The following is a 22,792-nucleotide window of genomic DNA, read 5'->3' as shown; positions in this document are numbered from 1 at the left end:
CACTTCTTAGAGGCACTATATCTGTGCATCTTCACTACTGAATCTGGCGTCTCATTCCTTACCGCTGTGGGCCGACTGCTCAGACCAGCCCTGCTTTGTATTCAGTCACAGGTCAGCAAATCAGGGGCTTTGGGATGCTGCATCTCTATGAATATACAACATAGTAAAGATGAACCTCACTGCTCTCAATACTTGGCCTTGATAAGTTATTTGTTCACCTCCGAGTGCAGCTTAAATCAAAGCTCTGCTATGAATATGGAAATGAAACTACAGGGAGATAAAGGAGGACAGATTTTGAAGGTGCATCCTCTTTGACTAACGTGTGTGTCCGTGAGTGATGTGTGTGTGTATGGGAGACGGAAAACCAGCGCAGGGGAGCCTGAACTCGGCTCTGTGAAATCTCAAAACTGCCCGTCAGCATAAATCAATCATAATTCACTGAAGACCTCCTGACCTCAAATCTAACAAGCTGTCACAACAAGGGAGTGTGTGGGGGGGCTGCTTTGCTGCACACCTCATGACTGGAATACAGCTGGTGCAGAATGACATATTACACATCTGTGTGTGTTTGTTCATACACAGCCTGATCCCTCCTAGACTTCCTCTGTGTCTATTGGCAGTAGACAGCCTCCTTTTCATGTCCCACTGTGAAAGGAGATTTCCCAGTGACATGTTGAACAGCTATCAGCCAACGATGTTATGGACTATTTCCTGAATTTGTGTTGCAATTTAGGGTTTTTATTTTTTTTTCAGGACAGCTGGAAATTGCTTTAAATTGCATAAAGCTATGACGCACGTGCAGCAAAAAAAAAAACAAAAACAAAAAAAAAACACCTTGTATTTGTGAGTGTATTCTAAAACGTCCTCCTGGAAATAAATATGTCACCCCTCCTTCTTTTCTATGATGCTTTATCACATAAAAATGTATGAAAAAAAATGATCCGGAAGTGACTCATGCTTTTTAAAGTTGCTTTATTTCTGAAGGGGGAAGGCCAAGACAGATGGGAGATAGTAGATTGTACAGCTTAGACCCGAGCAGTTTGGGCCGAACACAGTTAAGGGAGAAAGAAAATGAGCAGCTTCAAAAATCCGTCAATTAACTGCATCTATGACCTTTAAGCCATAAATGTTGACTTATTTTAAATAAGCAAATTAGCACACGTCACAGGAGGATATTTTTGGTGTGTTTTGAAGATCTTTGCAACTAAACCTTTTAAAAAACAAACACAAACATAACTGCATTGGCATTTTTTTTCTCATTTCAAAGAACTGCTTTTATAGAAAAGCTGCCTTGTTTAAATAAGTCCAGGGGACTTTTAAACAAGTAGACAAAGCATGTATTTCATTAAATCAGACAGAAGTTTTCCTCCTGCAGAACATTATGCCTGATAAAAATGGCACCCTGCTGAATGTGCTTATAACTCTGAGGAAAGATTTCATGTAACTACAACTAGATGAAACAATGGCTTTATTTTTTTATTATTATTTTGGATTTTGCACAAAATACTTAGAATTCTTGTTATTTTGAGTTTAAATTAAACTGCACTCTTACAAAGCAGCAACACTGATGGTAAAAAGAGGCTTTCAATCTCATCGACGTATGGGAAATCTGTACATTGTTCTCACGCTTTGATCAGTTTGCTTCATTCTCTGCATTAAAGCATGGTAATAATTACAAATAAATAGATGAAGGCAGAAAATGCAAAGCAAAGTTTTAATCTGTGCATACCGTCTTTTACACCAAAAAAGAAGATAATTACTTGATAATTATGTCACAGAGCCAAATATCACTGAGTCAGGCTGGTGTTCTGTAAGGCTCTTTGGTCCCTGCAGGGTGCAAATTACAAAGCCATGCACATGGATCACATTTGGAGAAACACTGGCTTTCAGATTGGTAAGACATTCTCAATATACAGATCTCTCCGCTGACCATAATGTGCTGCCTGTACCTGCAAACCTAGTCTCTGCTCTGATCAATATTACAGTAGATCTGTAGCATAGCAGCCAAAGGAGGCACTGACTCTTTCTACACAGGAAAAAAAAACAACAACAAATAGTCATCTCACATGCAGATAAACACACATACACATTCATACAGGTCAGCAGGAATAGGAAATTGGTGTGTCACTGCTGACAGCCCTTATCCCATAGAGTTAATAATAAGCCTGTTGTGGCGTTCACAGCTAGACACATCTTCCTCTCTTGTTTTCATCACTGTCAATACCTCTAGCATCCATCCATCCTGCCTTGCTTCCCTGCAGCAACCCAACAAGGTGTAGCTGTAGGTGACGCTGTGTCCCAGGTGCTGCTGAAGAGCCTCTCAGACACGTTGTTCACCGCAACCCCTGTAGGTGTAATTAAGCGGACCATCACTCACAATATAATTGGATTGTTTTTCCACCTTTTACAGTCACTTTAAGTGTCTACCTGATAAATACTAGCAGTTTTTTTCAGAAAGTAATGTTTGTAATTTAAATAATGTTCTATTTGTTTCAGTCTTCTTCATATGGACCTCATGCTGATGAGCTCTAACGCCGGATCAAAGCAGTTTTGATTGTTACGTAAATGTCCAACTTCTTGCAAGAGATTCTCATGACCCCCGTCCATCAAAAGTGACAGTCCAGTTAAACACAGGAAGCAGCAGGTCAACATTGCACTGACCTACGCATGATTTCAAAATGACCAACATCTCAGTTAAATTCTGTGGTACAGAAAAAAAAAGGTAGGAGACGTTTTGGGACTGCAAAAAGCCAAGAGCAAAGGTGGCTTTCCACATAAAACATCCACGAGTTGAGTTTCAAAGAGTGTCCTTGTTTGTGCTATCACATCTGAGATCGTTTGAAACCTTCTCTTGTTGTTGTTCTTTAAAATCAAGGAACACATGTTTGCCCCGCAGCGGGACAAATTAAGACTGCAGACGTAAGAAATCACCGCTAACCTTGTGTCCTCCTTGTGCTCTGTGCTGATAAATAAAAGGCCCCTGGGGCGCACAGGAATCTAAGGTCACTTGCCTTTCTATAGCCAGTACTTATAAAACATTGAATATACATATTATAAAAGTCTTTATTCACAATGAAATCTTAGTTCAATACTTTTTCTGCAAGATGTAGATCTTGGTATATATTTCTGCAGGGCAGTGTCCATGAGTCAATATGATCTGGAGATAAAACTCTGCATTTGGAATCTTATCAGTAGCGCTGAAGCGCCAAGCAGTTTAACGCAGTCTGCCCCTCTTTCATGTCCCGTTTTCAACACGCTCCCTACAAAAATCTGTGACTTTCAGCTTAAAACCACTGATTGAACACAGTGTAACTTGTCTATTTTCTCACTGTGGCTGTAAAATTCTCTTTCATTTCTAAATGTCATACCAGAACCTACTTGTTTTATCACATGTTTAAATCAGCCCTTTGAGTGTTCAGAAAAGTTGAAGTTATTGTTCTGAAAATAAGCTTTTAGTGCCTACTTTCATTTGCTAAAAGAAAGTACCCTTGGTGGATGAGCAGAGAATCTTTTTAAAAGCCTTTCTGAAGTCTTTGTTGAAGATTGTGTATATGACTGGATTCAGGGAAGAGTTGCAGTAACCAATCCAGAAGAAGAACTTAAAGAGTGGGTCTGGAATGACGCAGGTCTCAGGGCACACTGCCTGTAGAGAGTAGGAGAAGAAGAAAGGGAACCAGCAGACGACAAAGACACCAATGACCACAGCCAGGACAAAGGTGAAACGCTTTTCTCTGTTGACCATCGCTTTACGCCTTGCAGCTCCTGGATTGCTCTCTGTTTTCGACTTCCTTCCTGGCACCAGACGAGCCCCCTTTGAAGTGGCAATCATGTCACGGTAACGCTTGACTGAGGCTGGGGAGTGAATGCCTCCTCCAGCAGGTGACCCTGGCATGCTGGTGCTGCCTCTGCCCCCTCCCTGGCTGTGCTCTGCATCGCTCTCTGTGCTTGAGCTGTCGCCATTGTTATTGTCAGCCCTTTTCCCTCTCAGCCGTTTGTTCTTTTTCTCCTCCTTCTTGGTCTTGGCTGCAGACTTGGGAGCAGGGTTAGATGAGGGGTTCGAAGGGGCATTAAGGGCAGTGTCAGGCGGAGTTGTGACGGGAGACACAGCTGGAGACTGGGAAGGGGGCTGCAGGAGGTTGTTAGGGGTTGGATTCTGGGAACTTTGGGAATCTCCTGGGGATGGGGAAGGGGTGATAGCCAGAGTGGGGGGTCTGGCATTTGAGGTTTTGCTGGCTGAAGGGGGAGTGCTCTCTTCTTCATCCTTCCCGTTGGCTTGTATGTGTCTTGGGGGCTGACTTGGGGTGGCACAGGCAGCCCCATCCTTCCTGGGTTCCCCAGGTGGGCAGCGTGTTCTCTGTTTAGCTATCTGGTAGATTCTCACATATACCAGGATCATAATGAGGCAGGGGGCGAAGAAGGAGCCAATGGTTGAGTACAAGATGTACCAGCGCTCATCATTCAGCTGGCACTGAGGTCCTCTCTCACTTGCTGCATCACTAACCTCACTCTTGTTAAGTGAAAGGAGAGGTGGGAAGGAAATAATAGAAGAGATTAGCCACACCACCACAATGGCGGCTTTGATGCGTCGGGGAGTCCGCTGGCGCCCATAAGTAACCCGGGAGATGGACAAGTAGCGGTCCAATGAGATGGCGCACAGGTGCACAATGGAGGAGGTGCAAAAGAGAACGTCAAGCGCCAGGTAGATCTCACACCACAGAGATTTAAAGTACCAGTAGCCGAGCAGCTCGTTAGCCAATGAAAAGGGGATGATGAGTGTTGCCACTAAGATGTCCGCAGCTGCCAGGGACACCAGGAACAGGTTCTGCGGACCTCGTAGAGACCTGCTGGTTAGCACGGCGATGATGACCATGATGTTTCCGAAGATGGTAAAGACGACCATCAGGGTTATGGCGGTGGCAAAGGCCGCTGTGGCTTCAGGGGAGTAAGGGGCTAGGGATCGGACGCTCTGGTTGCAGGGCGCGGAGCCCCCAGAGCTACTGGCACTGCTGTTCCAGCCGGTGAGCAGCATGGAGCAACCACCTTCCACTGCTGAAGCCATGTCTGGGTTATTTCTCTAAATCAGAAAAAGATATGCATTGAAAAATAAATACCATAACTAATTACTAAAAATCTCCTTAAAGAATGGGTAAAATTCTATATTATTCTAATGCGCATTTATTTTAATTACATCAGCCATCCATTTATGATTAATTAAAAAGTCACATTTACCTCTTTTCCTCTTGTTCTTTATCCGTGCCTTATCTGATCCTTTGCATCCTCTCTAACATCTCCTCAAAGTTCATCTAAGCTTTAAAAAAACAGTCCAAGTTAATGCGTTGGGGGCAGGCAGTTGATTTTTATCAGTTCTAGGAACCAATGCCAAACAAAAGAGCGAAAGATGTTTTTCGGTTGTGGTGCGGGAGCTCTTCCAGAGTAATAAAACAACAGAAAAAAACCGTCTGACACTTCCTTTTAAGCCCAGTTTGTTTTTGATAATTAATTTGTTTTGCAAGTAAATTTAATTTAAAAAACGATGCATTCAAAGAAATTGGATCAGATTAAATTTGGACACTGGGCACTGAATGCGCGTCCTAGTTTGGAGACACTTATCTAAGAAAAAGAAAAAGGAAGGAAACAAGTGATTTTTAAGGAAGATATAAAAATAAAAAATTACTTGTTCTTAATTTCAATGGATGGATTCAATCCCAGTGTTTCCAGTCGGTCAAGCAAAAATGAGAGAAAAAAAAAAAAAAGGCAAAGTAAATTTCCGGCTCTCCAACCTGGCGCACGGAGCCAGATGTGTTCCTAAAACCTTCCTTCACATAATGAAATGATCCTCGCTTTAACAGATCGGGTGTGTGGCTCTCATGAGTTGCTTTTTTGGCTCCTTGCAGCGACAGAAGTTGGAGAAGAAGCCTTGGATCAGTCGCTCCTCTTGCGCACATCATCCGACTTCCTCACCGAGGCGCAGCAGCATCTCATGCAAGCAGGACCTTCCGACGAAATCTAATAAGTGGGGGGTGCCTCCCATCCGCCTTTTGCGCCTCTTTCAGACCCAGTGATGTCATTATGGAGCGTCATGGGATCCTTGCTCTCTTCATCCCTGCAAACCCCCCCTCACTCTTAAAGCTTAAAACCTAAACCCAAGCGGCTCAGCCAACGCAGAAAGATGAGAAACGGTTTGTTTCCCCGGGATGCTGTGCAGCCAGCTGAGCGCTCAACTGTTAGGTTGATTTCAAAAGTTTTTATTCAAACTCTTAATCACTTTTAATAAAAGAGAAAACTTTAAAGACCACATCAATATAAATTCAGCAGACCCTTATATAGTAAAGCGGCATCATTGAAAATTTCATATAGATTTATTATATCCATAGAGATATTCTTTAAACCCTGATGTCTGTTGTTTCTTTACTCTCTTTTTTCCATAATAAAACTATTTTGTGTCAGATAAGTCTTTCATATTAATGGAATAAAAAAAACAAAGTTTTTATATAACAATTAGGACAAAGGCGTACAAACTAAAACAGATAAAGGGAAAATATTAACAGAAAGTTAAATGGAAGAATTAAAGGTTGGATCAAAAAATGTGCGAAAGCCAAAAAGGAGGCTATCAAGGTGAGGCCATTTAAAAGTTTTGGAGATATTTAAAAGGGATCAGCTGTGGCTGGTCTTAATGTAATTCATGAGCCATGATGTTTCCTGAATGCTATAGATTGTCTTGGGTTTAAGAGAAAAATGGTTAAACTCTTGCTCATTTTTTCAAAACACTCTTTCTAAATGCAATAGTGAGCATCTCTCTTCAACCAGACTTAGACTGCAATTTTCAAATGAATTGCAAATTTCAAAATAATCTTTCTTAACTTTGCATTTCATTTGAAAATTGAAGTCAAAGTCTGGTTGAAGAGATGCTCACTATTCAAGTTGGTTCAAGGATATTTTAGCACATCTGGAGTCCTGATTGTGAGAATACGGTAGCAAGCCACATTATCTTCTAAAGTTGAACCATTGTTTCTTCCCTACTCAAAACGCTTCACAGCTGTCAACGTCTTAGAGCACTTATTGTTTTTTTTTCTGCTACATTTTTTTTTTCCATCAATCAACTTTCCTTTGGATAGAGCACTATGGTCTTTGCCAATGATAACTTGTGGCTTATCTTCTTATTAGAGGGTATATGTTTTTAGTTTCATATTCAAGTTCATATTCACGACCTGATTGTGAGGAAAAGCTATATTTTCATACAGTGGTAACTGGGCACTGCAAATTAGTTTATTCCAAGTGAACGGATTAGCAAATGACAGGCACTGACCAGAATTTTAACTCCATGGGTTAAAGGATGCAAAGAGATAATATTGAACTGGGTTCGGCAAATAAGTGCATATGAAAATGTGTGGGTGGAGGTCAAAGCAGTGTGTAAGATTGGCTACCCCTCAAGTATTACCTTTAGTGCTACAACTGACAGCATGGTCCAAACGACTTTTAATGTGGTCTTTCCATATGTTTTATTTGTTTTATTATCACTCCTTTTGATGACGGTGCACAAGATAAAGGACTGTGGAATGGTTGTCTGGATCAAAACTGTTTGATGGTTTCCTGTAAGAACATAATCAGATGTCCTTAATTAGGTGAAGTTATGACTAGATCAGAAGTTCACCTGGTATTAAAGTGTTCAAGCTGAGGAACAGAGCCTCGCATAGAGCTACAGCAATGATGCAGTAAATTCTAAGAGGCCCTTCTGGATTAGGAATTCAGTGCAGTACATTATGAAGTTTTAGATCTGAGCTATGAAACATCATTTAGCAAAGAATGGGGTTATTTCAGCAAGATGATATGTAAATGATAACCCTCCCCTCTCCCTATGGCAGCTTCCTCTCCCCTCCCTACAAATGCACCATGTTACCTTGCACCTCTGCTGATGGTTCAGGGCAGAGCTATCAGCTCCTCTTGTGCTAATGCATCTGCATCATCACTTGACTTCTGTTAAAATTTGTCTGCATTAAGAATCTGCCAGCACTGCCTCTCATGAGAGAAACATCCGTGACACCCCTGGTGTGATTGGCTGGCCACTTTAGATCAAGTGTCTGATTGTTCAATTATCAAGTGAAACCTACGTCACATTGGATGCTTTCCTGGGCCATAAAACTGAACAGGAGTAGAGTGTTTTTTTTTTAAAGCAAATAGGTGGCCCTTGTTGCCATCACAAACTCCCATGCAAAATGAACAATACTCCAACATACACTCTAAAAACTGTGGGTTATATATTTAATCTAAAGGGGTTCATGCTACAAACACAGTGTAAGAAAATCAGTGGTTTAAACCAAGACCTAAGTTGTTAAAGAAAGATCTCTAATGTTGTTCAACCAACCTGCATTTTGGACCATATAAACACTTAATTTGACTTCAGCATTGAGGATGACATCTCAGATTTCCATAAAGACAATTGAAAGGAACGTATGTGTTTTCATTCATTAGCAACCAACTAGTTTCTTATGGAAGATTTATCTAACTGTAACATTCCACAGTTATATGTGCATGTAGATTTTTGAAAACCTGGGAGATACTTCTTTTATTTCTGGAAAATGGAATACAAAAAATTAAGTAAAAAAATAACTTTGAGGTTGGACAGTGATTGAACAAAGGCTTGCTTTTGCCTTGGAGCAGGAAGGTCAACCACAGCAAAGGCTTTTCTAATCAATTCAATTTACTGTAATTTAACTGTTCACTGATAACACACAACAATACAAAGATGAAATGAAAATAGATACAAAAAACCTACAAAGCAGATGTAAATCCGGGAAATGATTTCTTAGTGAAACTGTTCCTGTTCTCTCCGGGTTCTGTAGTCAATAAATAAACATGCATCAATCATTCTTAATTGCAGTGATATTTCTCATCCCTTATTTGCATGAATTTAAGAAAGCAAAGGGTAAGCGTTGGTAAGATGCCAAATTATTTTTGTTTTTTAATTTTCAAACTGAAACTCCTACCCTGCCCTCAGATGATAACACTTTAGGTTAAGACTTAAGACTGCAGGAGTATTTTAAAATCACAGGTCAAGGGCTAAAAAACATGCATTCAAGATATCATAGGCACCGACATTTCATATATAGGAACCATTTAGGTTTTTTGAAAAAACTCTAGGAGGATATTTTATTTTCTATCATACATAAATTTTAATGTATTAAATCAACCAAACAGGCGAGCAAAAATACCCCAAAACAACTCAGATCAGGTTGTTTCTTTTAACTCAACAGTTTTTAGAGTGTACATTAACCTGTCTCACACATACACAAATACACAAAAAGTCTTATGAATGGTGTGTGAGTGGGGTGTTGTGTTTGCCTGTTTTTTTGTGCATACCATCCTCTTCTACACACACAGTGGAGCTTTAATGAGAGAGAAGCCCTGCAAGCCACCCATGGAATTACAATTGGAAGGCCCAGCTCACTGATTGTGTGACCTGAAGCAGCAGTCAATAATGCTTGTACCTTTTTTTTCTGCTTCTGGTACACAATCTAAATATAAAGGTACAGAAAATAAAGCTTTTAGTGAGAGAGATAGAGCGCACTCCAATCAAGTGTCTCTTTTTTCGTGGGTGAACTGTGCTTAGTAAAACACGGAAAATGCATTCTGGGGTTGAGGGGCGTGTCCCCGATGCCAAGGTTGCTGCACATAGCGTTGAGTGTGCAGCATACACACTGCCTCTGAAGTACTTGTTGTGTAAGACCATGTGCACACGCTCTCACGTTGGGTTTATGGCACACATAGCCACAAACTCAAAGGCCTGGAGGTAATTCTGCTGTCATGGATCATGCACACACCGGATCAACAGTTCTTGCTCGACACACAGGTCTGAAAAAGACTGTTTCCTGTGGCGAGTGAGCTGCCCTCTCTAGGAAAAACTTGCTGTACTTTTTCCATTGTTGCAATTTGTTCAAAATAATCACAAAGTGGTGGGGGGGGATTAATGCTGTATTTTAACTTAAACATCTGCTGGTTGACATATGGCAGTGCTCTGTCATTTGTCAACATCAGTCATAGGGCACTTCCTGCCTTTTTGATTTGATAGTCAGAGTCGTTTTTTCTTGGTTCTGGACCCTGTTTTTTTTTATCAGCATCTATTTTTAGTGCCAGCATGATTTCTGGGACTCAAGGGAACACATTTTGAATAACTTCAAGAGATTTACTGTGCATGACTATGCTGTGTAAAACAATCCCCCCTCCAAAAAAAATTTCTGGCAAATTTTTCACACTTTGATGTTTTAGATCATCAAAAAGGATAAGTTCAGTGAGAATATAATGTTTTCAAATTATAATCTGATTTAGGAAGATAAAAATGCTGTTGAAATCAACCTGGTAATAATTGCTCTCAAGTATTGGTGGAAAACACAGTGTGTCTTTTATATTGCCAAGAATATTTTATCCAAGTCTTACCTTCAAATAATTGTTTTAATTCAGCCAGACTGATCGATTTTCCACCGATGAGTACAGTCCAGACTTTGAGCGGGCCGCATCAATTTAGTTGAATGAGCTGTTTAGAGGTGTATCTGCTACTGTGCTTTAAACTTTAGTCTGCGGCTAAATGAGTTTGAGTTTAGCATCATAATCTGATGGTCCAATGTTGTCCTTCAGGGTTTTCTGAGAGAGAGCTTATTCCAAGGTTTCTTCAATAACGACAAGTTGTCTGAGTCCTGAAACATCCTCAGACCATCACTATATTACTATGTTGCCATCGTGAACCTTTAGGTTAATGCCGCATGTGACAAGGCGCAGATCTTACAAAAGCTTCACTTTTGTCAAACTGATGCAGAAATCATCAAGATTCAAAAGTGAGATCGTTATTTTCCTTCTTCTGGTGGAGCTCTCCAATGGATGCTATTTGGCTCAGTCTCTTATTGTTGATCCACTTGTGGAGTCATCTAACCTGACCAATGACACTGCCCTGTAATACACAGCACCGTAATGACCAAAAGGTTCATTACAGTGCTGTGTGTTCTCCATTTGTGGATAATGATTCTCAGTGTTGGTTTCATGGAGTTTATAAAACGTTTAACTTTTTCCAGTTGCTGATCAGTGCATGATGTCTGCCATTTTTTAATCTTTTAGCCAACTTCACATCCTCAGAAGGTTTAAGGGGATAATAGGTACCGGTAATATGATTCATTGTTTGCATAAGAACTGGAGTAATTAGACTGCATGTGTTGATAAATAGTTAAAATGTTGTTGGGCAACTATATTTCTATATATAGACGCTTTGTTTTGCCGTATTCTTCCCCGATTAGATAAATCCCAATTTATCTAATATTTCAATTCCTATATTAGTAAAAACCATAGAACTGTGTAAGTTGGAAAAAGCTTTTACAACACTGGGTGAGGATGTTTATTTATTCTTCTTTTCCTGATCGAGACAACTGTTTCAGAACAGTTGGAAGAAAAATAAGATATGGTTCAGTTTTCTTATTTTCAACCAGATTTACTTTTAATGTGAGTTCCAGGAGCCAGAAGCATGCAACCAGTTACTTTTAGTTCTGTCAGATGGTCAGAGTAATTTCCACAACATAATGAACGCCCCTGCTGCATGTACCTGCGGACCTCAGCAAATACGACCACATTATTATTCTGAAACCTCTTATGTCACAGATCTGTTTTCATCACCTGGGATTTTTCTTTCAATGACATAATCTGTCCTCATCGGTGAACAGCAAAACTTGACGTCCGAAAGGAAGGAGGATATCTGTCCTAATCCCTAATCTGACACACTCTCCCTGTTGTAAGTATGTTACAGAGACAACCACACGCAAACGCATGTAAACTCCATCAGTGGGTCTTGCTGCAGCTTAATATAATATGATTAGAGCTGACAGTAGTTTAATCCAGGCTCAAAGTGTGACTAATAGTTTAGTCTGTTTTCATTAGGGAGGCTGATTGATAAAGGAAGAACTGGATATGACAAATTTTAATGAGAGGCATTCGAACAGCGAGATGCTGGAATAGTCTTACTTCCAAAGACATCTAAATGTACACATAAACATCAAGCTTTTATGAGCAGGACATACTTGGAAAAAGCAAAGATTATGTATAGTGTATGTATAGTGTGTGATAATGATCCCTCTGGGGTAAAATGACCAGATAATGCACAATAAACAGTATTCTGGCGTCATCTGCTGGAAAGCCACAAATTACCTCCATTTCTGGTTGTTTTAAAAGCTGTCACTAGAGAGCACTGTCCTGCTGCAAACCAATGTTTTTTTTCTCTGTTCTGGCGATAACATATAATCTCTTGGTTCTTAATCTGGTTCTAGAATAACCTAGAGAAGTATATGTATCATGCTTGAGTAAAATTAACATGGGATGTGAAGCAAAGTCAGATTCCCTGTTTGTAAATACAAATTTGGTCAACAAACTGGTCTGTTAGACTGTTAGATGTCAAAGATTGGTCTTCAAAATGCCACCATATGTACAGAAAGTAAATTTCAAACAATAAGAGAGATAAAATCCATTTTACTAAAGGGGAAATGGCTTGTTACTAATGCATGACAGCAAACAGCATCACATGATTGTCATAAGTGACACTTACTGCCTATTTGCCTGGAGTGATGTTAGCTTCCTGGAGTGAAACAACATCGAACCAGTCTCATACAATTCCTCCTGACTTCAAACAGTTTTTATTATATAATTTTTAGACATGTTTGAAATCGGACTTTACAGCCTTATATTTAATATTTATCACATTATCTCTATTTCATCCTATGTTTTGACACATGGGAGGAATCTAATGATATGTTTCTTCTGAACTTCTTTTTATCATTCGAAATTTTTGACAGATCTTTGAAATTTTAGTGTAAAGTAAATTCATTTTTTATTGAGGCACGAACATAAATGGAAAAATGTGGACAATTTAAAACTTTACTTTGAGCTAGTGTTGCACCGATGCCGATGCCAGTATACAGTAGGGTGGGGCCCTTATCCAGTAATGAAAATGTGGTGTCGGTATCGGCGAATACCAACAAATAGGGCAGCGATACCATTTTGAGAGCCAAAAGTTTATTCAACTATATTCACCCATTCCAGGTAGGCAATAAAAAGTTCTACTGGATTCACTTTGTATTAGACTTTTTCCTGCTTCACAAAAGTAGGCAGCAGCTTGACAAAGTTATGATGGTAATTATTTCACATCCAAGTAGCATGCAGTTCTTCATATATACACACACACATCAATTTCAAATAGATGGATATGGTATCGATATGGTATCGGTATCGACCCATACTGCACAGCCAGGTATCGGGTATCGATAGGCAGATCGGGCCAAAAAATGTAATCAGCCCAACACTACTTTGATCACAGTGTAAACTGTCAGACAGTAGTTGTTTTTAATTTAAAAATGCTTGTTTCATATTTATCACAGAAAACTCCTAAAATAACACAGCTGAAGCATTTTTTAGCTTCTGCTTTTGATTTGATCAGTGTCCTTTAAATTTTTCAGTCAGTACAGTAATTCATGACTGTATTTTACTGGTATATAAATATAACATGACACAGAGATCATTACGTTTAGACACATGGCAGGACGAGGGCTGAAGCGTATCTTGTCATTAAGCACAAGGTGCTGACTAATATGGAGGGTAGAAAAACAACATGTTTAGTGTTCACAGTTTTAGAAATGCAACTATTAGAACACCAACATGTCTGATTTAAGAAGTAAACAAGAAAAATAAAAATTATTAAAATGATCACCAATATAAACAAGGAGTTTGCTGGAGTCTGCTGAGCGTTTAATTGGAAATTCAGTAGATTTAAACACAATATGTCTATTGTTAAATATGGTGTAGGATCAGTAATGCTGTGAACCTTTTGTCTCTTCCAAAGGCTCTATGATCCCTGTTTGATTGAATGCCAGTAATGTTATATAGATGAATTTTGACATCTGTAGGCTTCTGTCTGTGACGCTGCCATATTGTAGAACAATGATATATGTACAAATTACACTGAAATAGATGCAAAAGCATCCTTCCACCATCACTATCTCATTCACTAGACCTAAAATTGAAAAAGTGAAAAGTGTTTAAGAGGACTAAGGAAAAAGCCCCATTTCTGCATTTCTTGAATCTTCTTAAATGTTATGGAAGAAAATTTTCATAAAAAAAAAAAAACCCAAAATGCAATACACAAATTTAAATTACAATCTGCTGTGGCCACTGGGAGTTTTGCTAAAACCAGTTATTCATTACTTAGAGTGATTAGATTAAAAAGGCAATATATGAACTAAAAAAAAAAAAACCTTGTCTACATTTATCTTCCAAGTAAAAAGAAAAACTATCTCCACTGATTAAAATGAACAGCTCAGTTTTATTTGACTGTGGGATGTTTCTATCCCAATGAGCATATTAAATGAAATCAAATTAAAGGTCATATATCTCTGTTCAGCAGGGGATTCTGTCTCATTTTAAATCATTTGCAGTTCCATAAAATATTGCAGGCACTGTGCTTCATGATTTTAGACATTATTACAAATTAAAGGAAAGTCTTACAAAGAACATTAAAATTAAATTGAAACATTTGATACAGTTACTGTCGAAGTGTTAGTATTAGGCTGGGGGTTATTGGAAGTGCATTGTTTTTACTCTCCACTAAGGCTTGAACAGGGGCATTCTTCTGTTCACTAGATGGAAAAATATGGCAAATGGAAGAAAGAAGTCAAATATAGTTCCACTTTTGCACCCGATGGGGAGGGATAATTGTAAATTAGGGGAAGTGTTTTTTTTTATTCTGGCCATAAGTAAAAATAGATGTGAGTGTTTAAAAAGAAGAAAAGTATTGCGTAGCCATAAATACATATATCTTGAGCTTTGAAAAGTGTTTGCTACCATACAGGTTGCTTCTTTCTTTTTTTGACAGTAATGTGTTAAAGATTATCAAAACATTTTCTTGCATTATGCAAAATTCACGCAATTGAATAAAAGTCGCAGTGGTGATTTTATTTATGAAGATGAAAATTGTCCTATAACTTAAAAAGCTGCCCGTGCCACCCGTAGCAGCAACACCTACCACTATGTCAGAACAGTTTAACCTTCATTTTAAGGTCCAACAACTTCCTTAAAGAATCATTATTTAAGTATTCATTAACTTACACATTTCAGAAACTTTTTTAATTTTCTAGCTATTCAAAGTTTAATGTGTTTGTGTTCTTTTGTCATTTTCTCACAGGATATCCCAAGTGAACTTGAAATTAAATTGGTGTAAATTCCCTTATATTCCTTTACGAGGCTATAAAGCATTTCTGATTTAAAGGTCTTATTTCTATTATAAATGCTTTTAGTTCACATCAGATGTACGGTACCTAAACACACAGTCTACCAATTACTTCCAAGTTTGCCTTATCAGTCCCTAGCCCTTTTTTTTATTATTACTTCATTTTTTCCTATAGATCCTGTGGATCTTAAAGATGTTTTTGATTTATGTAAGATGAGACTTTGTGTTCTTTTAAATAGGCAATGAATTTGGCTTGGAACTCTTCCATTTTGCCTCTAATAAAACACTGTAGTTAATTTGTGCAAGTGAGACCTGCAGTGGTTTGTTGTTCCTTCTGGGGTACGTTGTTATTTCCTGGATGAGTCATCAGCTGTGTTTCCATCACAAATGTGCTAATGTCAGAAAGAGGCAATTTGCAGAAATCGCAGTGTTTCTTTAAGTAAAAATTTTTGTTAAAGTCACACTTTGTTCCCCTGATAGCTCATTTAAAAAACATGATGCACCATAATGCTTATTCTACTTCCTGTCATTCTCTTTATCTTTTTTTGCCAGTAGTTGTTGTTCAGGTGACTTATGTAAAAGGCAAACAAGTGTTTCCATTGCAGTTTTTGTGAAATGCACCAATATTGATGAGGTCAGAAAATCACCTCTTCCTTGTGCAATAACCCTTAACTGAAAAGCATGTTCTTTTTTTTCTCAGTGGGTTTTGATTGAGTGCATTCAGTTTTGTAATTACAACTTGAGCGAATGGATGGTCAATGGAAATGTACTCTCTTGGAAGTGAAGTTGTGGCAAAAATGTTTTGATCTTAAGGTTCACAAATGTGTTTCATGTTTCTCTTATATTCTTTTATGATTCTATAAAGCATGTCTGATTTAAAAGTCTTATTTCTATTAGAAATGCTGTTAGTTCACATCAGATGTACCTCAACACACGGTTTACCAAATACGTCCACGTTTTCCCCATCAGTCCACAGCTGCCTCATCAGTCCACGGCCCTGTTTAAAAATTACTTTATTTCAATCTTTTATATTTTTAAATTATTAATTTTCTTTATTTTTTATTTTTTTATTTTGATAATGGCTGCCAATGTGGCTCACTAGAGTACCAAAACCTTATAAATGGCTTTGTAACCCTTCTCAGAATTACATGGGTTAGGGTTATGCTTATCTTTATAAGCCAATTCACAACACATCTCATCTCTAGGCACTTTACAGAGACAATTCAACCAGATTAAACTGTCAAACTGTCAAAGTTTTCTATCTAAGGAAAACCAACTGATTGCATCGACTCATTAACTCAAAGGCAATCCCTCACACCAAGCATGCTTGTAGCGACAGTGGAGAGGAAAAAAAACTCCCTTTTAACAGGAAGGTACCTCCAGCAGAACCAGGATCAGTGTGAACGGCCATCTGCTGAGGCCGACTGGGGTTCAAGGAGACAGAAGCAGAGATACAGAAAGAACTAGAGATACAAAAGGCAACTGTCAACCAGCTCCACAGGCCGCCCCGTCCAGAAAACACAAAGCCAGGCAGATGAACTCAGAGCCAGCACCCATGTTATAGCAATAGCTGATATTTCTATCCACAAAGGTGTGACAGCCAAACAGGAACAGACTAGATGAAGCGACTATGAGAAGAAGCAGAGAGAGAATAATGTTAGAGATTGAAGTAATAAATTCTGCAGAGTGGGAGAATAGAGATAGAATGAAGCAGAATGATGAAAAAGGATTCCCTATGTCCTCCAGCAGTCTAAGCCTATAGCAGCATAAATATAGAGATAGCACAGGCTTTATTCTACAGGACTTGTATTGATCAGATCCAAATCTAGCTGGTAGATCAGGCCAAACCAATAAATACTCATTGTAAGCATTCAATTCATGAGGGAGGCAATTACTCTTTGGATAAGAGCTGGTTGATTCTGTAGCTTTTCACCTTTAATAAAATAATTTTAAAAACGTATACATTTCTGCATTTGATCAAAGGAAAAGTGATAGAAATCTGTTGGTGCTTTTTTTACCGCACTACTGCTATTTAATATGTATATATTATATTTATGCCATGTAAGGGATGATGATTCATGAAATTACTTTCGTTACATTACTCCATATGTGATAGTGACTATAGGACCAGTTTGATATAACACAATTTCATACAATATATATAATTAGGGGATCCCCGCTTCATCTCTCCATCAGTTTGGGGGTCCCTAGCCTGGATAACATCGAAGACCCCTGAACTAGAGACTTATAATCACTAATAGTTAGAATAAGCACTCCACTAACCTCATCTTAGGCATTAACTTTTTAAACTATCAAGACTCCAAATGTTTTGTTACAGTTCAAATGGGCAAACAGGATTTGTTCATGTTATTGCTAAAGGTAGGGAGGGACTTTGGACTGTAAAATCCACCCTCCACAGGATAATCCTTCAAAACACCCAGCATGTATGCCTTTAATCACCTCCTTCAGCAAGGGCACTGCAGGGTCTGTTTATGAAATTATACATTTACAATATGCCCTAGAAAACAGCTGCAATACACTGCTCTGTCTCTACAGAAAGAGTAAATAAAATAACTAGCATAGTGAGGTGTGCTTTATATGAAGTGAAAGATGAGCACAGTAAACATGTTCTCCTGCAAGTTTTTATTTGAGTGGAAAAAACAAAAACAGGAGTAGATTGACTTTTGCAGGTTTTAAAGTGCAGAAACGCATATCAAAAATTGTAACACTGCAATAAAAAAAGAAAAACATAATTTAAAACTGTTTCCAGCCTATAAATGGGTTACCTCATAATATAGACTCTAGTTAGTGCATTTCTTTACTTCAATTGAAGAAATTAAAAACCCTTTTGCTTTAAGTATTGACACAGTGCTTTCTTAAAGTTATGTCACAGTGACTTCAGTATGAAAGCAAACCAGACATTCTCAATAAACAGGCACATTCGTTTTAAAAATAACAAACACACAGATCCACACACACACACACAACCAGAACCAACTTCCCTCACCAGTAAAGTGTAAGTGAAAGTACCGAATAGCTGCTCCAACCTACTACTTCTGGGCTGTAGTCAATTTCAAGTTAAATATTTCAGCAGGTTATGAAACTGCCAATCACAGTTTAATAAAATAACACATTTTTCAGTCTGAGCTTTGAAAAAGGAATCCAGTTATGTGATGCCAGCAGCACAAGTAACTTATCGGAATCCTCATTAAGTGTACCGTTTTCTGTACTAACGCATCATTTGTGCGAGTCCTGGTAAGAATCGGAGTCTGCCACAACACTGTGGGATGACGATCTCTCTGTGCGTCTCCACTGGTCTCTCATCCCTGACAGAGGATGTCTGTCTCAAACTGCAGCAACTGTCCCATAAACGCCAGATTTGGGGAGATGACGTGACGCCTCTGCTTGACAAAGTCGAAGGCCTCGTCCAGGCGGACACGCTGCGTGTGCATGAGGTAAGCCAGGCAGATGGTGGCTGAGCGGGAGATACCTGCCTGACAATGCACCAGCACCCGACCGCCACTCTTCTTCACAGAATCTGTGGGCAAGAAAGGAATAAAGGACACAGATTAATCTACCATGCTCTTGTTCACATTAAACATTTTAGTCAACCATCAATAAACTCAGGATTTAATGTCTGTTTAAAAGAAAGCTGTTGCCAATCTTGGGCAACAATAAAACTGAAAATCACTCTAGTTTTCCATTAGTAAAAGCTAACATTAAGCAAAATGGCAAGGTTTAGGAATTGATAAGCCTCTTTCCTGAAATGTGTGCCAAATAACAAGATTATTAAATATCTGAGATTCAAAGTGGATTCTTGCATAAAAGCTGCTTAGAGATGTTTGGTTTTACGAAGAAAGGGTCTGGGAGTTCCTCAGGCATTTTAAATCCTGTTACTTTTAACTGACATTCCTGTCAAAAATAATAAGAAAAACACCTTTAATTAGCAGAAAGTAAAGGGGCTCACCAATGAAAGAGATGGCTGTGTGGAAGCAGGCTCTTATGTCAGCAACGAGTGTATCCTCCACAGTGAGTCGAAGGTACTGAAGCTCTCCTTCGTAGAAGTTTGGGCAGGTGGAGGACACGTTGAGGACGGCGGTGATGCCTGCTGCTGCCAGCATCTCTCTGCGGGAAGAGTGGACGGCACTGCCCAGGAATAAAAAGGGCAGCAGCTCAACTGGCCCATCCTGGAATAGATTTAATACAATTGTTAATTAAGAAATCTGACTTTTTTCTTCGTTGAGGTAATAATTAGATGTACTGCTTAGAAAATTATTAAGATACCTGATCATATGCTGGAGTTCCCCGGCCTGCCCTTGGCTCTGGTTCCACAGAAGTGAGTTGGTTGATCCCAGATTCATAACACAGCTCTGGAAAGGCCTCTGAAAATCCCTCAAATCCACCTGAAAGGAAGTTACATAGTATTTTAGCATAGCTGCCACATTTACCAATAATAATAATCAGCTTATATTGTGGATGCAAAAAACATTTAATAAAAGTTCTTTAAGTTGATTTTAATTTAATTTGCTGATGATCTAAAAAAAAAAAAAAAAGGCCTTTCAAAAGCCTCAAATACATTTTAACACCTGTGTTTTTTTTTTTAAAGTTGAAAAATGTTTTCACCTTGCAGGAAGCAGATTTGCGTCTGGACCTCGTTCTGCAGGGCGGTGAGCAGCATTTGGGCCACGCTCTCTGCCTTCAGCCCGGCCAACGAGCCGCTCCTGTCATCCACAACCACCACCGGGGAGAACTCCCCCCGCCGCAGCCGAGCCAGGAGCGTCTTATCCGGGATGAGCCACTCCAGGGCCACCACCGAGCTCTTGGACCTGCGGCGCAGCATCGAGTTCCAGTTGACGTTTCGGGACTCACAGATATGCGTGGCGGAGAAGTCGAGGAAAGGTCTGCAGTCCAGGATCACGCACCCACTGGAGGTGTACTGATCCCGGGGGGTCCTCAGGATGTGGACCAACTCATTGTCAGTTATTTCTAGTGTCACACTGCTTGAAGTCATGATGAAAAAAAAAGTTTAAAAAGTCAAACTAAAACAAACTAACCTTAAAATATAACGGTGGGCAATTAAAGTAGGGCTCTTTAACAAATAAAAAAAGTTTTAAAAACCCCTAACCTTAAAGGTATAAAACAAAACTAAGTATAAGTAGTAGTAAAGAGCTGTTGCTCTTCCCCTGAGCCTCCTAGGTCTACTTTTCATAGTTTCAGTCGTTCATTGATATCAGCCGCGAGCCGCCGGGCGGGGTCCAGTTGGCTCCGCCCTGTTTTCCGCAGAGGTTGCTGCGTCACTAGCGGAACGCCAAATATAGTCTGTCCGACACTCCTCATATGGACACTGACGTGAAACCAGATTTTCCGACTGCGCACGTGGTCCCAATATGTATTGTTTTTGTGATGAGTGACGTGATGCTGCGAGTTTGATGCTCGAAACTTCTGCCTTGAGAGGAAACGCTGAAGACTGGCTCCTATCATTTGGGTCAAATTAAACCCCAGCTGCATCTTATTATTATTTCTCTGGGTGACATCTGTTTGTTTTCAACATAATAAACTATCTTTAAAAAAAATAAATAAAAATAAATGTTGCATATAAATAATATATATATATATATATATATAGACTGTGCAGGGTGTAAGATGTTGGCAGGGAAAGCTTACATGGTGCGCCATAACCAAGTGGCTGGAGGTCAAAGTGGGAAACACCTCCAAGGGTGGTAGAGAATGATCAAGCCAAGATCCTGTGGGACCTCCAGATACAAATGGTAATGGCAAACCAACCGGACATTGCGGTGGTGGACAAAAAGCAGAGGAAAGCTGTTGTGGTTGACGTAGTAATAGCACGTGACTGCAACATCAGGAAAAATAAACATTAAAAAGTAGAGAAATACAAGGGGTCAGAGAGGAGCTGGAGGAAACCTGGAAGGTCAAGGCATCAGAGGTAACCGTGGTCATTTGGGCCCTCGGGGCAGGGTACCCTAAACTTGAAGAGTGGTTACAGAAAATCCCTGGAAATACATCAGACATCTCAGTCCACAAAAGTGCAGTTCTAGAAACAGCAAAGATACTGGGCAGTACCCTCAAGCCCCTCCTCTCCTCTGGTAGAGGAGCCGAGCTTGGAGGAAAAAGTAGGAAAGACCACCCGTAGTGGGTGAGGATAAGTTATTTTTTAATATATATACATACATTAAATATACTGTAGGAGGTAATGCTACAGAATAAAAAGTATTTCTTTCCTTGGTTATTTTTAGAATTAAAGTCAATTGTGTGGGTGACACTCAAAATATAACAGTGCCTTATCCAAGAATCGCTGTAGTTCATTTATGTCATGGGTAAGAGGAAGCTATGTCAGAATGACACAACAGAACATCTCACTGAGATCATTGTATTGCTTTCATGAAGTAATCATGTTAATGTCCTACCAGTAAAGGTTGAACTATTTTTATGTTGTTGGTTTCTTGTTTAGGAAAATGGTTTCATAGCATAGTCTACAAATTTTCCCAAATATTATTGGATGTAAAGTCCAGAAATTTACAAGCATTCTGTTTTATTCACATCATACATTGCAATATAACAAGTATTGATGAAATAAAAAAAACAGACTGTTTGTATGAATTTATCACTATCATGCTTGACAACAAGTATACAGTAATATTGTTCAGTTTTATATCAAAATAGTTTTATTTTGGCTGCTACAGTAGGAAGATCAGTTTGGTTAATCTCAGGGAAATAAATATTTGAACACCCTGTTTTAATCGAGTTCTGCCACTTAGAAATCATCGAGGGGTCTGAAATTGTAATCGTAGGTGCATGTCCACTGTGGGAGACATAATCTAAAAAAAAGAAATCCAGAAATCACAATCTATGAGTTATTTTATTTATTTATTTATTTTTTTATTTGGTACAGTAGCCTTTGCTTGCAATTAAAGAGTTCAAATGTTTCTTGTAGTTTTTCATCAGGTTTGCACACACTGCAGGAGGGATTTTGGCCCACTCCTCTACACAGATCTTGTCTAGATCAGTCAGATTTCTGGGCTGTCGCTGAGAAGAAACAAAGTTTGAGCTCCCTCCAAAGATTCTCTATTGAGTTTAGTTCTGGAGACTGGCCAGGCCATGACAGAATCTTGATATACTTCTTCCACAGCCACTCCTTGGTTATCCTAGCTGTGTGCTTCTGTTCATTGTCATGTTGGAAGACACAGGGTCTCAGAGAAGAGCTAGAGAAAAAAAACAAAACAAAAAAAACTCTCCAGCTTCTCCAGAGCTGGAGAAGGTCAAGCCATCAGTGGTACAGTATACTTGGTCATTGGGGCACTCAGGGCAGTGACCCCCAAACTTGAAGAGAGGTTACAGCAAATCCCTGGAAATACATCAGACATCTCGGTCCAGAAGAGTGCAGTTCCAGGAACAGCAAAGATACTGGGCAGAACCCTCAAGCTCCCAGGCCTCTGGTTGAGGACCCAAGCTTGGAGGAAAAAAAGGGAGACCGCCCATTGGTTGGTGAGTAAGAGTTTTTGTATATATATATATATATATATATAT

General features: G+C 39.2%; 2 protein-coding genes across 2 annotated transcripts; both read right to left on the bottom strand.

Annotated features, from left to right (window-relative positions):
* Nucleotides 1–972: 972 nt before the first annotated feature.
* LOC107094519 (alpha-2B adrenergic receptor-like) lies at nt 973–5,983 on the bottom strand. Its single transcript, XM_015390192.1, has 2 exons — nt 5,230–5,983; nt 973–5,074 (listed from the first exon to the last, which is right to left on the bottom strand). Exon 2 carries the CDS (start codon nt 5,057–5,059, stop codon nt 3,473–3,475), a length of 1,587 nt encoding a protein of 528 aa, XP_015245678.1. The 5' UTR covers nt 5,060–5,074; nt 5,230–5,983; the 3' UTR covers nt 973–3,472.
* An 11,923-nt stretch (nt 5,984–17,906) lies between these two features.
* Nucleotides 17,907–20,431, bottom strand: LOC107094527 (dual specificity protein phosphatase 2-like). The gene is made up of 4 exons (XM_015390208.1): nt 19,871–20,431; nt 19,532–19,650; nt 19,215–19,434; nt 17,907–18,785 (listed from the first exon to the last, which is right to left on the bottom strand). The coding sequence occupies exons 1-4, from the start codon at nt 20,256–20,258 to the stop codon at nt 18,568–18,570; spliced, it is 945 nt and encodes a 314-aa protein (XP_015245694.1). The 5' UTR covers nt 20,259–20,431; the 3' UTR covers nt 17,907–18,567.
* Nucleotides 20,432–22,792: the final 2,361 nt, after the last annotated feature.

Source organism: Cyprinodon variegatus, unplaced genomic scaffold (genome assembly GCF_000732505.1).
Source record: "Cyprinodon variegatus isolate N-32 unplaced genomic scaffold, C_variegatus-1.0 Scaffold488, whole genome shotgun sequence".
In the NCBI taxonomy this organism is placed as follows: Eukaryota; Metazoa; Chordata; class Actinopteri; order Cyprinodontiformes; family Cyprinodontidae; genus Cyprinodon; species Cyprinodon variegatus.
This window is presented reverse-complemented; position numbering and strand designations above follow the sequence as displayed.

What these genes read in the sequence shown, in the direction of transcription:
- LOC107094519 (XM_015390192.1), bottom strand. Translation starts at nt 5,059, where the DNA reads ATGGCTTCAGCAGTGGAAGGTGGTTGCTCCATGCTGCTCACCGGCTGG.
- LOC107094527 (XM_015390208.1), bottom strand. Translation starts at nt 20,258, where the DNA reads ATGACTTCAAGCAGTGTGACACTAGAAATAACTGACAATGAGTTGGTC. An exon ending in GCAAATCTGCTTCCTGCAAG is followed by an intron (nt 19,651 to 19,870) that starts GTGAAAACATTT and finishes ACTTCCTTTCAG; the next exon opens with GTGGATTTGAGGGATTTTCA. An exon ending in CACAGCCATCTCTTTCATTG is followed by an intron (nt 18,786 to 19,214) that starts GTGAGCCCCTTT and finishes TCTTGCCCACAG; the next exon opens with ATTCTGTGAAGAAGAGTGGC.